Below are 17,395 nucleotides of genomic sequence, written 5' to 3'. Positions count from 1 at the left end.
ACTGTTATATACACAGTATATCTTCTTTCAAATATGATAGCCCCACTATTATGTAACAGCCTTACTAAAAATTATACAAGACCCTATAAAAAATATTTTACCTTTTTTAATTAAGTTGAGCCCACTGTCACTATTATAAGGGGCATAAGCTTCATCAAAGTTTGATTCATTACCTCCGAAATTGTTGGCTCTGACAGAATCATCACTTTTGTACAGCTGCATTTTCCTACTTACAATAAAGTGCAACGTTGTGAGGACATCTGTTTCTGCAGAGACAAGCATGTTGTTTTCCTGTGCATTCCCACACAAAGTCAGCCTCAAATATGATTTGGTTTTTGTCAAAACATATCTTCAATAAGCTTATGGTCATCAAGCACTCTAAAAACGTCTCGCACATAATATATCTGCCTGAATGCCATCTCCTGGTAACTTCTAACAGGCTCTGGAGCAGAGATAGGTGTGATTTCTGAAGTTTTACCAAAAAGGTAGTCGTAGGACCAAAAATGCGTCACCCTGGGAATTTTTGGCCAGTAAGGAATGATCCTCACTCCTACTCTGAGTCACTTGATAAATATGGGCCCAGTCTACTCACAAATGCACACGTAAACATCCATCTCTACCTACTAACTTAAATATCACCATTTTCCATTGTGTGAGGTTAAGGCAGATGCTCAAAACAAATCAAACAGCCACACATGAAAACAACTTGTCTGAACAAGTTTGAACTCCCAGAGGGGCCAAGATTCTGACCCGCTGTAACTCAAGCTTCGAATACTGTGGGTACAGAATAATTTTTTTTTTACATTTATTTCATCATCCTTGATCTAAAAAACAAACAAAAAAAACACCCCATTTCCCATGAGCCCAGGTAGCGTAGTGATGACAGTGTTACAAAACTTTCCCCAGGGAACCTGTTTTCCCCCATTGCCTTTCCAGTGCATAGTTTTCAGCCTGCTAACATGGAAGCAACTTAAAGATATGCGAGTTCAAAGCTAGATGTAGTGTTTAGAGTGAATATTACAGTATATGAACACAGATTCATAAAACAGAGAAGGGGAGCAGAAATTTACAGACGAATGTGGGTCAGGAATGTGTGGTGGGCTGTGGAGAACCACTGTGGGTGGTGGAGGAGAGTTTGGAAGAAACAGGAGCAGCAAACTAGACAGACATACAGTAGATACCCCCCTCTTCCTGCGCTGATCCTCCGGGGTCTTGTAACTTTAATGAACCCAGACTCGAAAGGATTTATTTGCCTCTCCCCATCTCCTATTCTTCTTCACTGCCACAACAATACACCACTACTTATTTTTGAACAAAAAAAAAAAAAAATTCTTCCTTTCCAATCCATAACCCCTAACCAGCTAGGCATCAGCTCCCTATCAGTGACACTGTACTGAACTGGAAGGAAGAAAAAAAAAACAGCTTGGCTTATTAAACGGCTTATTAGAAAAAGAAGACGAGGAGAGGTGAAGAATGATGAGAGAAGGAAAGGGCAAGCAAGACATAATGAAGAAAAAAAAAAAAAAAAAAAAAAAGTATGGGAGGTGAAAGAGTGAGGAGGAAGCAGATTTAATATTCAACTCCGTTACAAACAGCCAAATGAAGAGGCGTGAGCCAAGGAGCCTGTGGCCTTGATGTTGGGAAAATAATCCCTCCCCAAAATGGAAATGTGCCCACATTAAAACATTCCTACACACCACAGTAGAAGGGGTAGAAATGTGGAGTAGATAAAAAGAGCTGCTGGAATTTTTTTTATACAGTGTTTGTCTCTAAAAAGGACTGAATAAATAAGCTCCCTTCGCGTGAGACAGGATCAATGGCACTGACACTGAAGCTGTCAGGGGGTCGAGCTCCCACTGACACGCACACAATCATTTTCCTTTCTTTCTTACACGCTCCCCATCCCAACAGCCCTCTCTGCCCCGCCTTTCATGCTCTCTTGCCCTTGCTCTTCTTATCCCCCATCCCCCTCCTTCGCTCTCCTCTTCTTCATCCATCTCCTTCCTTATAATAAGCTGAAGCGAGTGCTGTGATGGGGGTCAAGGTGCCAGGTGCAAAACAAGACCGACAGCAACAAAAGATAATCACAAAATTCAAAAGGGCGCCTACAAGGCAACACACATGTAAAGATCAAGAAGATGGGAGGGGCTTGTGATGCAGAAACCAATATTTTGTGGCAAGAGCTGCTCATTTACACTGGAGTCACACATGCAGTAAATTACATGCATGTTCTGCTGAGCTGTACAAAAGAATGTGTGCGCCACCGTCCTTACACAGCACTTTGACTGCCTGCTGTGTCCACGGTGTTGCCTGAACTCGCACTGTCTGCTTGTGTCAGTGTAGTCTACTATTAAAAAATGCCTAGAGGATGAATGCTTTCCATGTGCGACATAAAACACAAAAATATAAATATATAATAATAATAATAATAATAGGGAGGAGAAAAGGAAAAATTTTTGCAGTAAAGATAAAATATATCCAGAGAACAAAAATTCCAGCAGCCACACATCTGAGTCCTATTCAAGGAAACAGAGAAGATTTGCCTCCCGTCAGCCCACCTCTGCCCCAGGCAGGCCCCACCCCTCCCCATGTCGATACCTAGACGAGTCTTTAACCATGACTGAGCTGCCTGTAATGAAGAGGTGTCTCTAAACACAAAAAAAAAAAAAAGGACATTAGGACATTCCTTTCCAGTGAGTGAGTGTGTGTGTGTGTGTGTGTGTGTGTGTGTGTGTGTGTGTGTGTGTGTGTGTGTGTGTGTGTGTGTGTGTGTGTGTGTGTGTGTGTGTGTGTGTGTGTGTGTGTGTGTGCCATGCAGGAACAGCCATACAGTTCTCCAGTATTTCACATGACCCCTCTAGAGGGTGTCAAGGCCAAGACCAGATAAGACACAAAAAAAAATAAAATGTATGTTTCCGCTTTGTGCTGGAAACCTTAGGGATAGAAGACAGGATCATTGTTTGGCCACAAAGAAGAAGATAAAGGGTGTATACAGTAAATGGAGAGAATAACAACAGTGGGGGGAGGAGAGAGACTCGTCGGTCACACTCCTCTGGTCGTCGGGGGCGACCATGCGTACCTTCCTTGGCAGCCTGCCAGAATTCAAACGCCACTCTGAAAGCCTGAGCCACTGTTAGGGTTACCGCCTGGGCCTGTTGGAGGGAAGCAGAGAGACAGAATGTGAGACCGACAACGTGTGTATGAATCAAAGAAAGATGAGTAGTATTTATATGCATCTCATCCACGCGAGGGACACTTCAGGAAGTCGTGGAGCTATGGCCGTTATAAAAAACAGGAATTGACCACCAACAGCAGGGGTTACTTCACAGACACTTGAAGAGGGGGAAAAGAAACCAGTTGGCTCCATGACGAGTTGTTTATGTAACTGGGAGGATACGTGGCCTTTTGGTCAGAACTAAATTAGTGAGGGGAAGGAAGAAGAGGGAGTGGCTCACTCGTTCTGCAAACCTCCAGGGATGGAGAGAATGCCAGAGAGGGACGGTAGGCTCCCCGCCCTTCATGTTCTCACGCCGCGTCTATCTCCTGACTAAATACTTGGACATTCTGCAAGTCATTTCTCCTGACTTTTTGATATGAATGAACGTCCGTTACGTTCAAGCCATTGCCAAATGAGTTGCTACAAAGCTAATTAAGACCATCCGCTCCACACAACTCTCTCTGTATTTCTCAGTACGGCTATGTTCAGAAGATTGTGTCGTCCGGTGACTTTCCCACGCAGAACCTCGAGTTAAGATAATTACCTCTTCTGAAGAGTCCAACATGTCTTTTTTTAATCGTCCGTGTCCTCTTTTGCTACTAGCAACTGTGTGGAGGAGGGGTGGGGGCGCGATCACGGAAGGCTGTATCACGTGGACGCACCGCCAGGGTTGTTGTCATTACTTAGAATTCCTCATGGGGGTGACAGAAACTATGCACTATAGCTTTAATAGTTGGACATTTTGCATGTCATACAATTATGCAAGTGTGGCAGTGCAGTTGTTCTGAGGTCTCTTTAAACCATACTGTATCTGCATAAAGGGCTTTCCACACATTGCCAGGAGCCAAAGCTGAATCGAATACCTGAATACAGAATTCTGCACCATAAAGAATCTATAGCCTACATTCGTAGCTACAGCCTGCGGCTTTATTTCACTATACATGTATTTATATGTAACCAATGGCATTAAAGGAATAGTTCAAGATTTTGGGCAATTTGCTTTCTTGCTGAGAATTTGTTGAAAATATCAATACCACTTTTACATCTATCTGAAGCCACAGCCAGAAGCTGAATAGCTTAGTAACGTGCAAGACTGGAAACAGCTAGCCTGGCTCTTTCTAAAAGGTGAAAAAAAAACACCTACTTAACCCTCTAAAGCTCACTAATGGACGTGTTATATCTTGTTTGTTTATTCGTTATTGGTATCTGCTTATTAGTCAGATTTGAAGGTGCTCATACCACTGATAATAGACATGTGAGTGGTATCAATCTTCTCTCTTTACTCTTATTCGCAAATTTCCCATAATGTTCAATTATTCCTTCATTTAGAAATGTGAAATGGAAAGAGCATTTAAATATTAGAGCTAATATTTGGATCCAGTTGGTTGCAAACTCTTTGTGTCCACTTAAAGAAGGCGAGTCTTTTACATGAATAAGTTGTTGAACTGCTTTGGGTAAACAGCCTACAGTGGCACACAGATTTGGAAGACAGTTTACGTACCATTTTTCTCTTCGTGCAGAGGAAGGCATGACACTCCAGACTCTCATTGTGTTGGCTCTGGACAATGTAGGCAAACACTTTGTCATGCATCTTGTCTGCCGTGCAATATGATATTCTGAAAAAGAAAAAGAAAAAAAGACAGATACGCACACTTTAATAAAAACTCAAAGACTTTATAGAGTCATCCCACATCAAGTGGGTCCATCGTGCAACTTCATCTGCACTAAGCTCTTAAGCTAGTCCAGCAATCTGATTCAAACTGTTCAATCTAGCATTTCTCTGAACTGTTATAGAAAAAAAATAAAATAAATCCCTGCCATTCTTGAAGCCAGCTGCGCTCGCAATCTAACCGCTCTGCACATGATCAAATACACACCCCATCTGGGTGCAGGTACAGATGTGAACAATGCCATGTATTTGAACTGAACACGTGTGCAGTGGACATCTGTGCTATTTCGCCAGACGGATGCCGTTCCTTTCCGCTTCTTAAAAAAGTACTGCATCACACTCCCACTGTGTCCACTTGCTTAACAACCATGACACGCGGTTTTAAATTACAGCTTTTAGATTGGGTCTGGCTCCTGTAAGGTAGATGAAACGACATACAGAGGGGATTGTTCCCGTTGTTCTCTGGTGTAAGAGGTCATCTACTGCACTAAGATTTATCTGTGTCGCATGTGAGAGAGGTATCAGTCTTGCTTGTCAGTCTCAGGTGCAGAGTAGGGATTTAAATTAAGCTGTAATGCTCCACAAATAGCTTTTCTCCACTATTTGATCATTATGTTATTACCCGAATACCAAAGTGACGGGTACGCTGGCCAGTTGGGGAGGGAGTCCCAAAACGATGGAGGAAGGCTATAATGAATGTCTGCCACCTGTCCTTCCTCTCCCCATTCGGGCATCAGCACTGTGCTCAAACTTCACTTGGTTAACTAATGAATGACTAAAGGAATATACAGATGTGGATATAATAAATAAAAAATAAAAAAACGCGAGGGAGGAAAAGTTTGGAAAGGTTTAAGAATCACAGCTGCAGTCTGCACAACATAACCAAGATTTACAGGCAACTGTTTGGGAGGGAGGGCGTCAGGGAAATTGGGTGTCTAGGCAAATCCATTTCTTTTATTGGTCGTCCATCTTCTTAGCAGATGTTTGGGGAGGGGAGCTCCAATAGGGTGTGAGATACAACCAGCTGCTTTATGTCTTCACACCATCCTGAGGTCACAGCTGGACTCACTTCACGCAGTCAGCTTTTTAATTGCTGTCATATTTACCTCATATTCTTCAAACTAGAGAATCCATTATCAGTGGTGCAGTTTACTGGAGAGCATTGAAAAAATGGGGGGGCGGGGAGGGGGGGGTTTGCACACAAACTGAAAGACAAGCTGCTGTAAACTTCTCTGAAATTTGTGATGAAGACGTCATTCGTAGAGCTGAAACGATTAGTTCAGAGGTTTTCAAACTGGGATGCTTGGACCCCGTGGGAGGCACAGGAGAGTTAAGGACGGGAGCACAGAGGGAGAGACACAAAGACACTGCCCGAGGTGAAAGACACGTGCCTGTCCATGTTATAAAAACAATAAGAAGTTTGGCCCTCATACGGCCCATTTACCAACAGGGTCAGGGTATGCAGCAGCAAGGGCCGTGACACATAGCTCATGGAGGCAATTAAGGTACTTAAGCTACTTCTTCCCAGTCAACTCTGGACGCACATACATATATTTCAAGATTCCGTGCAAATTACACTCCTTGAGGATATTATCTCCAATATGTGGGGATATCTCCAATATGTGATGATATATCACAAATAAACATCAATAAATCCGCAAAAAAAACAACTCCTTTTAACTCCAGAACTCGCCTGAGAATTAACACATTTAAGGCCCTGACACCCCAATCAGACGACCAATAACTAGTGGCGACGAAGGCCGACTGTGGCGTCGCCTTTGCCAAAGTCTTAGGTTAGCTACGTTTTTTAAGTCAAAGTCATTTGGCGATAGTTGTCTGTATATCCATGGGCACATTGCAAACAGGAACTGATGATAGCTAACATTTTAAAAGACAAACGAGGAATCTAAACAACAATCGTTTGATTAATGTTTAGCTGCAGCCTTACCGGCGGTCAGCGAATCAAATTTTATGTTGACCATGTCCGTTCAGTTTGATCTCAGTGTGACTGGATGCACTTAAAGCTCACAGCTACATACACACCTTATTAACTTACATTTATAGACTTTTGTGTGCAATGTTCCTCAGATTAATTAAAAATAAAAAACAGCCCAGATTTAAATATAGATAAGTTCTGTATGCCTGAGTAATGAAATCCATCCTGATTACTCTAAGCTACACAGCCACAAAGCAGTTGTTTAATGACAAGTGATGCAAAATTGAGCGGGTGGGATGAAGGAAACGAATGTTCTCTAAAATAGAACAACATCTCAAAGGTGACACAAGAAAGCTAGAAACACGGTCAGTACTTGTCAAACTGTTGTGAAAATGCCAACAATTAAGATTTGTCCACAACCTGCCAAATTTCAGGATAAATTATTCAACATAAACCTATTCAAGCTTGGAAACATTATAGAAAATCCCACTCCCAACTCTCCTTAATATGTAGACTCATACATGTGGAATTTTAGAAAAGTGATTCAAGCTTGGCTCATAAGCTCGAGGCCAATGGAGGTTAGGCAGCTTTAAGCATGTGCAGGCTGTGGCAGGCGAGAGGGAGAGGGAGAGGGAGAGGGAGAGAGAGAGAGAGAGAGAGAGAGAAAAAAAAAAAAAAAAGAGGGAGAGGGAGAGGGAGAGGAGAAAAAAGAGAGGGAGAGGGAGAGAGAGAGAGAGAGAACATACAGCTGTTGTATGGCATAACTGGGGCCGCCCGACTGAGTCAGGGACACCGAGTGTGTAATAATCCAAACAGTCAAAACAGTCAGTTAGAAGGACTGACCTGTATATGGAGATGTTTTCTATCAGCTGGTTGGAGGCACTGTCGTAAAGGATGATTCCTCGTGGCGAGACCGTTAATGTGACTTTCTGGAGTTTTTTTCCACTGGCTTTGGCCTGGAAGGAAGGAAGGAAGGAAGGGGAGAAGGAGAAAAAAGGGTGGAGAGAGACCACAAGGAGAAAAAAAAAAAAAAAAGAGTGTGTGAGTAAGACAGAGAGAAAAATCAATCTAGCCAAGTGTTAACCTTGCATTTATGTAAATGCTGCTAATTTTTGATCAGACCAGCCAATCAAGTTTTCATGGAATCCAGACGGTAGGACAAAATATGTTTATGCAATAAGCAAAATAACAAAAACATTGTCCAAACAAGCACACAAACAACTTTGAATAGACTCTTAAGAAAAATAAAGTTTGTGTGCGAGCGAGAAAGAGACATTCAATCCAAAATAAATCACATATTTTCCAACTATGGCCTGACAAAATATTACTTCACACCAACTGTTACACAATATATGACAAGTTAAAAAAAATATCCCATTAAGCAGCCTATCCTTTTCAGAGGCACAACAAGGGCAGCCAACAGATTAGGCCCATCAGAGCCTCTGCCTTCCTCTTCATCACCGTGTCCCACCATTCTGCCGCCGCTAACTTCATTATCCACCGAGCTGCCAGGTCCAATAACATTAAGTCTTTTCTACCGTGATAAAGCTGGCTGAGCCATATACTGAGCAACAGTGTCCAAACTAATTGCATCCTACTCTAAATGTCAGCCTGGGTCTCGTGGGGAAGGTGAATGGAAGGGGGGGGGGGGGGAAGACAGCCAAACAGTCACTTTTCACCGAGGTGTCATTCAGGTCATAAAACAGGAGAGAACTACTGAGTGACTGTGATTTTCAAGTGGTGGTGGAGGTGGTGATGTGGGAAAGATATACGTGCTTGAGAGAAACTCATTTTCTTGGAATAGTTTTCTGAATAGGAGTGCACGGACAAGAGATTTTAGGGTGCCCTATCTTTGAGCTATACCAGTTTTGTGTGCGTCTTGCCTGCTGCAAGTGTGTAGGTGTGTGTTGTCTCTCACCGTGGCCACTATCCTCTTGACAGCAGCCGCAGACAGCTCCTCTCCTTTGGGCTGCTCAACCATTGTGACCCCCAGGTACTTGAGCTGGAACACCATGCCCTCCAGAAGGGTCTCCCTCGTGTCGGTCCAGTTCTCCGGAAGCTCTGCGGATGACAGACATGCATCAGTGACACTTCTGCTCTTTAACAACCCTGCTGCTTGTACCGTAAGGCACGCTGAGAGATACTCTGTCAGACGTGTCTGTACAGCACTAGAGTTGGGTACAGAACTTGGTACTTTTAAGGGTACCAACCGAATTACCTCGGTAATACGGAGTACCAATTCACATTAAATCAATCCGTGCCAAATTTCGGTACATGAGAGCGAATCTAGGAGAGTAACTTTGGGAGGGGTGTAGTAGATCTGCTTGTTTTGTATAAAACCAAGAAAAATGTAAAGTTATTATTTATTAATATCATATTAATATTAAATATAGAAGAAGAAAAAAACATCACAAATCTAACTGATAAAACCTTTTTTAATTTTGGGTTATGAAAAAGTGAGCAAGGGTATATGTTATTTCCAGATGCCATCCGTTTGTATTCTGTAATTAATAGTTTTCTTATACAGCCAAAGTGGAAACCGCATTTCAGAGAGGTTCACACAAGTAGACAAATATCAAATAGCTTCTTCAGTATTCAGCCATTGGCGCCAACAAAAAACATGCTGACTTCAACTTAACTTAGAAAAAGTTGATGGACTTGCCATTATAATGTGTGACAGTGAGTGTAGGGGGGAAGGGCGATCCATTAGTCTCATCTTTGTCTAAAAAGGTCCCTAAAACACAATCAACCACATTACGCCCATCTCTCCTGGGTGGTCTTTAGGTCACCCAGTATCTTCAGGGTGATCTAAATAGAATCCTGTGGTCTCTGCCACTATGTTTTTGTCCAAGGACATGTGCAGCCAGCTATAAATGGTAAAATGGGTCCTGCTCATGTGCTCTTTAATTCTGTCATGGGTTGGGCTAACTCAAAAAATGCTTTTTAGGGAGAATAAGTGTATTCAGTGTATTTTGAATACATTTGTACTTTGTAAACACTATCGTTTGGCCTAAGAAGCCATATCGTTCAGGGAACCGCTTGGAAACTGTGGCAGAGCCTAACCTATAATATTCCTTTCTTCACCAGCCAAACCCCCCAAAAAAGACGGAGAGACGGAGAAGGGTTTATAATTGTCTAAATGCAGCTCGAACCAAACCCATACTTAAGTAATGGGTGAGTCTGAAGTGAACACCCACTCTAAGGTCAAGGTCTTTGAGCTCCTAAGTGTGGGGAACACATAAGGCTGTCGTCCTCTACTGATCCTGTAGTTACATTAGTGCCTAGATAAGTAGCACCCTTACCGTAATGTAACCTGTGTCAAGGAATCATTAGCTTCTACTCAAGACCTAAATCAAGTTACCAAGTGGTCCAAGTGGACTATGAGTGTCCATTACGAGCAGTAGCCACTTAGGACATTTGCAGGCAGTTACACAAATATGATGGGGATAATGCACGCTCAACCTCAGCCAGCAAGACATGTCTAACCTTTAGTGCTAGCTTGTGTTTATAAAGGCAACGGGGAACCTCAGTCCAGAGATTTGCAGTGTTTACAAAAGGCAGCATTGCGGACAGGTCTACTGTTACTGTACACTGAATTTCAACAATCTGTGAGAAGTGCATTGAAAATGCTGAGTGATTCGAGGATTAGGAGAGATGTAATTCGCATTACACAGGCTGCAGCTGCAGGCCCGTGCTGGTCCAGCGGAGATATCAGAAGCAAGATTCTGTACTTCATACTTCAACTGGGGATGACCAGCAGTTTACCCTGACTGCAGTCTTAGGAATCCCCCCATCCCAAGACATCCTGAGGAAGCTAAGCTAAGAAGGTAAGACAAGACAATGCAGATGATGGGAGTTCTTCAGCTTGGAAATACGAGTAGATTCATATTCTGCAAAGGTTTAAAAAAAGTGCAATTTTAGTGAGCAATGAAACAACAGCTTTCTTCAAAAACTGACACAATGGCAGCTCTAATGAGCAACTCATAAACCAGAGCTATTTTTAGACTAGTGCATATACCCAGAGAGCTGCTTTGTATGGAATAATAATCCATTTTCATATTGGTCACATTTGCATTCACACAACCAACCCCCCAGCCAACACCAGCACCAGCCCCCCCACCCTCCACCCACCGCCCTCCTCCACGGCAGCTCTCCGCAGCTGCGGTGCTGATTAGAGCAAACTTCAAAGGCTTCTTGGCTATGCTGGAGCGGTGGCTGGTCAGTGAGCGCTGCTCGCCGGGCTGACACAGCCTGTAAATAAACCAAAGAGCAGGCGAGGGAGCGATTGGGACTGAGTGGACCGATAGGATTGGTGAGGATTGGTGAGGCAGGTAGAGGGCAGCAACTGCATCATTGAGTGTAAAAGACGTGTGAGGGATTGTTTAGCCAATTATCTTCAAAGTATAATGTGGATAATGAACCAGTGGGGCTCATTTGGACGTGCTCTGGTTCCTGCTCTGCAAGTCTTCACAGGGCCAGGTGCCTGAACTTACAGCTGCCGAGCTCACCACCCTTTAAACACACAAACCATTACATAAATAGTAATCATTAACTCGTCCCAGATGAGAGAAATGCAGTATGTGTTATGGAAGAAGGCGAACAACAGTGAACAACATACTGTATATCTGCTGGTTGACCACCAAATGACAGGCGACTGAAAAAATTAGGGATGCACCGAAATGAAAACCAAAAAAGAGGAAACCAAGACCGAAAACCGAAACACCGAAAGAAATTATGCCAATTATTAGTACCATTGCATTTATGGCTATGACTGTGTACTAACTTTACTAAAATCAAGGCATTGCAATTGTATAAATTAATATTAAAGTTTAATTAAAAAAATATCTAGCAGAAATATGGCTACAATCTGATAGTCACATACAGTATATAGTAGCCTAAGAACAGAATAGCTTACTTATTGTTGTTATTTTTTTATTATTATTATTATTATTATTATTATTATTATTATTATTAGTATTAGTAGTAGTAGTAGTAGTACTTTCTTGCAGGACTTCACTTAACATATCAGACAACGAGGGTGCATGCCCCTCATCTGGTGCAGAGAGAAGAGTCTTTTTTTCTGCGCTCTGATCTCCTCCTGCGCTGGGCGCTGCTACGTGCGCGCTCCTTCTCCACGCGGGTTCTCCGCATCCATCGCGGCCTGGATCATTTCTCGTGCGCCCTGCTTTATTTCCGCATCCAAGTAATGGTCTTTATAACGCGGATCAAGTACAGTCGCGATGAAGTGCAGAGGATCCGAATAGATCTCACTGAAACGTGTGCTGACAGACTCTAAGAGCGTACTTTTCATTGTTTTCACTCCGTGGTCCGTCTCAACCTCTTTGCTTAGGAGACGCTTTGCAGGTGGAACGGGTACTGACACACGTGCAGGTCGCGGTTTCTGTTTGCGTCATCACAACATTTCGGCCGTATTGTTTCGGTGAAAAAAGTATTTTCAAAAATGTTCGGTGGCCGAATATTCGGTCCATCCCTAGAAAAAAATAATCTACCACTCCCAGTATCTGTCAACCTTGGATTAAGTCTTAGATCAGACTAATCTCATCCGGGAAGAACTAGTCTAAATGAAGAATTTGTTACATCAAAGCCTTCAAACAAACCCGTGACAATCGCCTTTGCTCGGTTGAAAAATAAAAACGAACAAAAACACTGGGGCCAAAAAGAAAACCCACCCTAAAACCGACCATAAACACACCAATATACAAGTTTTTCAGGGAAGCTTGGATATACTTTTGTAAGATAAATGTTGGTTGGTTTAATTTTTGTTGCTGCCAAATTAGTTTGTCTAACGGTCAGGTTAAGGTTTGTTTTTTTAAGTCTGCACGGTACACAGCAGCACTCAAGGAAAATGGGGGTTATCTCAGACGGGAAAATGGTAACTTAAGTCGTTTCATGTTAACCACTCTTAACATAAGAAATAATATCCCTGTCCAAGGGAACTGGTCAGCAACCTTCAGGAAGCCTCCAAAGTTATTTTTCCTCCGGTGTGTTTATGAAATAAATTGTTTTGGGATAGCTTTTAACGGTCCACAATTACACATCGACTAAGTTTACATGCACACAATATTCCGTTTTTTGACCTTATTCCAAAAAAGACAATATTCCGACTAAGCTGTTTATGACCTTCATCAAATTAGGGAATATTGTCATATTGGGAATAATAGTGGAACATGCGTGTATGTAAACGTAGTCAGTGTGTAGTTTGTGATGTGATACAGTGTTTCCTCTGTTGATTTGACCGTGGCGGCCCCCCACGGCAACATTTCTGCCCCCCCACGGTATCAGAAATAGGGCTGCATTGTTAGAGTGCATGTCGGAGAATAGCGTGGTCTCTCGGCAGAAAAAAGAGAAAAGGGAAAAGAGACGCTGTCCGGATGATAAGCCAGTTGAGATTGTGTGTGTACGTCCTTGAGAACTGTAAGTCGTATAACTTATGTTGTCAGTTCATTCATGCCTGGTCTTGCAAATTTAAATTAACTGGTGATTTTCGTCGTTTGTGTTCTTCACCTGCTAGATAAATTCAGACCTGCCCCCACTGCTAAATAAAATCCTAAAGAAAACACTGTGATAAGAGTTAGTGTAGCAGTGTGCCATACTCTTAACCATTGACAAAAGACCCAATGGCAGCCGCGTAACCAGCCTGCGTGAATGTCCACTCTGCAAGTCAGACGAAAACCCGCTCCCATCCCGTCTGTCTCCTGCTTCAGACAAGTCTCAACACTCCACTGGCAGGGCTCGGCTAAGAGAAGAGGAGCGGAACAAAGAAAAATACACGCAGCTATTCTCTCACTCTGCAGTTCACCTCAACTGAACTGTAGTGCACAAACCTTTAGGAGACAAGTTTAATACTCAAACACCTTACTTCTGGATCAAATGTTTCTCTAAATGAGTGCAATAGAGGTCATTAAAGCAATTAAGGGTTTTTTTGTGCAAAAATGGGTCTGATGGCATTTTAGACTGCGTGAGAATGTCAAAGCCAACAGCGCGGAAATTAAGCAGGCGATTTTGACAAGGGAGGATCAGAAAGGATCACTATCGCTCTCCCTGTCAACAGCCAGCAAAAGGGATAGTTATGAAGAGAGAAAATCCACCTTGGCCTTGCCTCTGCTTTAAGAATGGAAGACAACAGACAGACAGATGGGGGAAGTTAGGGACACAAGACAAGCGGAGTCACTGAGACATTCATAAATGAAGAACGAAGTGAGGTAGGCTAATCATGCAATAAAGTTTGATCACCGTGGAAACAGCATGAGCGCTCTGCCACGCAGTGTGTGATGCAGGCTAAATGATGTAGTTAAGAGTCTGGGGCTGGCAGAGAGGGAGACGTGGATGCCGTGATACAGGCATAAAAACACAAATCATCACCACGGTGCCATCCTGACAACTTAAGTCGTTTTATCACTGCGATCAAGCTCGCTTCCAGCCAACTGCTTGAAAGTGGATGGACATGCTTCTCTAAAAATACAAGCAATGGTTGAGGACAGAGACGTATTAAAAAGATGAAAATGCCAACTCTTCTTCACAGTCCGTGATGAGCATGCGATAGGAGTTTGGCGCGACTGAGTCAGACCTACGCAGTGATTAACTATCACATCCAACAGTAGGAGTTGATGTTCTAGCAGTGTCTGGGAAAAATCCTTTAACATCCTTGTTATTGACATCATAGTCTACGAGCGGTACCAGATTATGTACATGAGTACGCCACCGCAGTGCTGAAACACTAGGTGACAGCAGTTACATATTCAACAGTCTCTCGTGAATGATTATTTGGGGATTCTAGGGAAGGGGAGGAGGGGACTAGCAGCAGCATGGCCCAGCTTGGTTTAACATACAAACATCAATTAAGACTTTCAGGTCAGCAGTCAAAGCCCCACCGCCCCTCCACAGGTCCAGCAGGCTCCACGAGTCGAGCCTGCTGCATCGACAATTTCCCCTTTGTCGAGGTTTGAAAGGAGCATCTGAGCATTGAGAGCTCTCTCTTGGTGCCAGTGAATGAGAGAGGAGAGAAACCCATGCAGCGCATTCATCAGAGCCCTCTGGATCCCAAACTGAAGGACTGTGTCTGGCTGGACACACTCGTGCCCACCAGCATACCCGCATACCTTCTCCTGAACAAGATTAGAATTGAAAAAATCTCCACTGTGGCTTCTGCAGTGTTAAAAACACATTTGCACAGGGAGACAAGCACCCGAAACAGGCAAACAACAGGGTCTTAATTCTTGCTTTGGTTGGAGATGTCAGGGTTTTCCCCGCATAGAGGAATTTTTGGCAGAGGAAAATCACTAGCACCAAAAACGATAAAAAAAATCCTCTCCAAATGTGTTTAAGAGCAATTTACCAAACAACCGTTAAACAAGCAGAACATAAACTTGAATAGGAGCGCTAATCTCCGTTATATCTCCAGAGTGTCTGGTCAGACAGATTCATTTAAATATTAATTTCTTTTTTTTTTTAACAAGTTTTGTTAATTGTGTTTTCATTTACTCAAGCATAATATACATTTGTGTTCATCAAATTGTCAGAAATAACAGGAAAATGCTTAGATTTCTGTCAAATAAGATAACACAGACTCATGCCTTTACTGTACGCGGACTGATCATGCTTACTGTTGTGCGTAGTCGCGCCGCCCCCGTCTAATGTAAAAGATATGCTTGTCATGTTTGGGTGCAAACAGCAGACCAACAATCTCTGAAAGTCTTAAGAATTTCCCAAACAGGCACTGTAATATTCAAATTAGCTCCTGTATCTTCAGCTATTTAAGGTTCTCAGCTGACCTAGGCCAGCGGTGAGATGACCTCCTCTTATCTCACAGCAACGAGACATGAGTGCAAAAAAAAAAGAAAAAAAAAAAAAAAAGACCTATTCCTGCATTATTAGATTCCAATCAGGACACTTAAATTTAGAAACTGCCGACTCAGATGAGGAAAGATGCCTTCAGGGATACACAGAGACACAGCACAAAGCTTGTTGAGAGAGAGCCTTGGGCAACCTCTTACTATGCCACAGAAGTTAAGTACTACATTGCTGTTGCAGACTATTTTCTGTGGTCAAGTCTCACGTAACCATGGTATGGGGGTATGGGCTGAAATATGTGCCACCAGAAACTGAATTTGAATCATTTATATTTGAATTTGAATTGCTAAACTTGAATAATTGCATTGAAAAACTGAATCTGAATAGTATAATTTGAAATAAAATGTATTTGTTTGGAACTGAAGTCCAATAAAATTGGATCCTCCCTGAAAATTCCACCCTCTATATATCTTCACATTCAGTTCTCACAATTCAAATTCAGTTCTCAAAATTAAATTTCAAGTTACTGCGACAGACAGGCAAGCACTTCTTCCTCGTTTCATGGCGGGAACTGTGCTCCAAAACGTAGGTTCTGATTGGCCGAAGAGGAGTCCTATGTATCCGCGCCAGTGAACTCTATCGATCTGCGCTCGATTGCTCTTCCTTCATCCTTCAACTACCCGGATGTCTGTCACAGTAACTTGAAATTGAATTTTGTGAACTGAATTTGAATTGTGAGAACTGAATGTGAAGATATATAGAGTTGAATTTTCAGTGAGGATCACACTTTATTGGACTTCAGTTCCAAACAAATAAATTAAATTTCAAATTATACTATTCAGATTTTCAATGCAATGATTCAAATTAAACAATGCAATTTGAAATTATGTGATTCCAATTCAGTTTTTCAATGCAATTATTCAAGTTTAGCAATTCAAATTCAAATATAAAATGATTCAAATTCAATTTCTGGTGGCACATATTTCAGCCCATATGGGGGTAACTGTTACGTACTGTTACGTTATGTCCTGTTGTGCTGATGTCAGCAGGGACGTGCACAGACATCGTTCTAATCTTGAAAAAAGGATGATGTAGCGATTTAATTTGATTTAACTTTGGTAATGATGGTCGTATTATTGTATTGATGCAGCCACAACAGCAAAAAAAAGAAAGAAAAAAAGTGTATTTAGGCTCTTTCACCAGAGGGGCAGCTAAGCCAATCAGGGCAAACGTGCAGTTGCCCGGGCAACAATAGTCCGTACCTGTGCACGTCCCTGGATGTCAGTGCAGGTCAGAGATGAGCACCGTCCTCACCACTTCTTAAAAAGACAGACAGCCATTACAGGAAAACGCTGAGATGGTCTCTGTCTTCTTAACAATGCTCTGAGTGTTAGTCAAAGGGAAACAGTGTGTTACACATGGGGCCACTGGCACTATCCATCCCTGCTTGGTACAAAGACTGATCCAGTACCATTGTTCCTTCTCTTAACTCCAGCTTCTGTGGGAAGGATACAGGAAATGTTTCACATATTAGCGGAAACCCAGGTCAAAACCTCTCCGCGTGACATACACACATACACCAACAGCATTAAATGACCAAATGACCACAGAGTAGGGCTGCACCATATGGAGGAAAATATGCGATAACGTTGAATATCGCGATAATGATATTACTTGCGATAAATAAACAGATATTAAAGTGTACTCCGTTCTGCATTTCTGCTGCTTCCAGTATTCTCAAAGAAAATAATGTCCAACATTG

The 17,395-nt window shown here is 42.5% G+C and overlaps 1 protein-coding gene across 4 annotated transcripts in view; it reads right to left on the bottom strand.

Moving 5' to 3' along the window:
* Window positions 1–17,395, bottom strand: part of ldlrap1b (low density lipoprotein receptor adaptor protein 1b) — a 34,400-nt gene that overhangs the window by 9,531 nt on the left and 7,474 nt on the right. For all 4 annotated transcript variants that reach the window (XM_039786342.1, XM_039786343.1, XM_039786340.1 and 1 more), the window contains exons 2-5: window positions 8,741–8,883; window positions 7,666–7,778; window positions 4,719–4,833; window positions 3,080–3,152 (exon numbers count right to left, since the gene is read on the bottom strand). In XM_039786342.1, the coding sequence (XP_039642276.1) occupies window positions 3,080–3,152; window positions 4,719–4,833; window positions 7,666–7,778; window positions 8,741–8,883 (444 nt within the window). The remainder of the gene's footprint in view (window positions 1–3,079; window positions 3,153–4,718; window positions 4,834–7,665; window positions 7,779–8,740; window positions 8,884–17,395) is intronic.

Source organism: Perca fluviatilis, chromosome 20 (assembly GCF_010015445.1).
Source record: "Perca fluviatilis chromosome 20, GENO_Pfluv_1.0, whole genome shotgun sequence".
Taxonomy (NCBI): Eukaryota; Metazoa; Chordata; class Actinopteri; order Perciformes; family Percidae; genus Perca; species Perca fluviatilis.
Note: the sequence above shows the minus strand (reverse complement) of the source record. Positions and strands in the feature narration are given on the sequence as shown.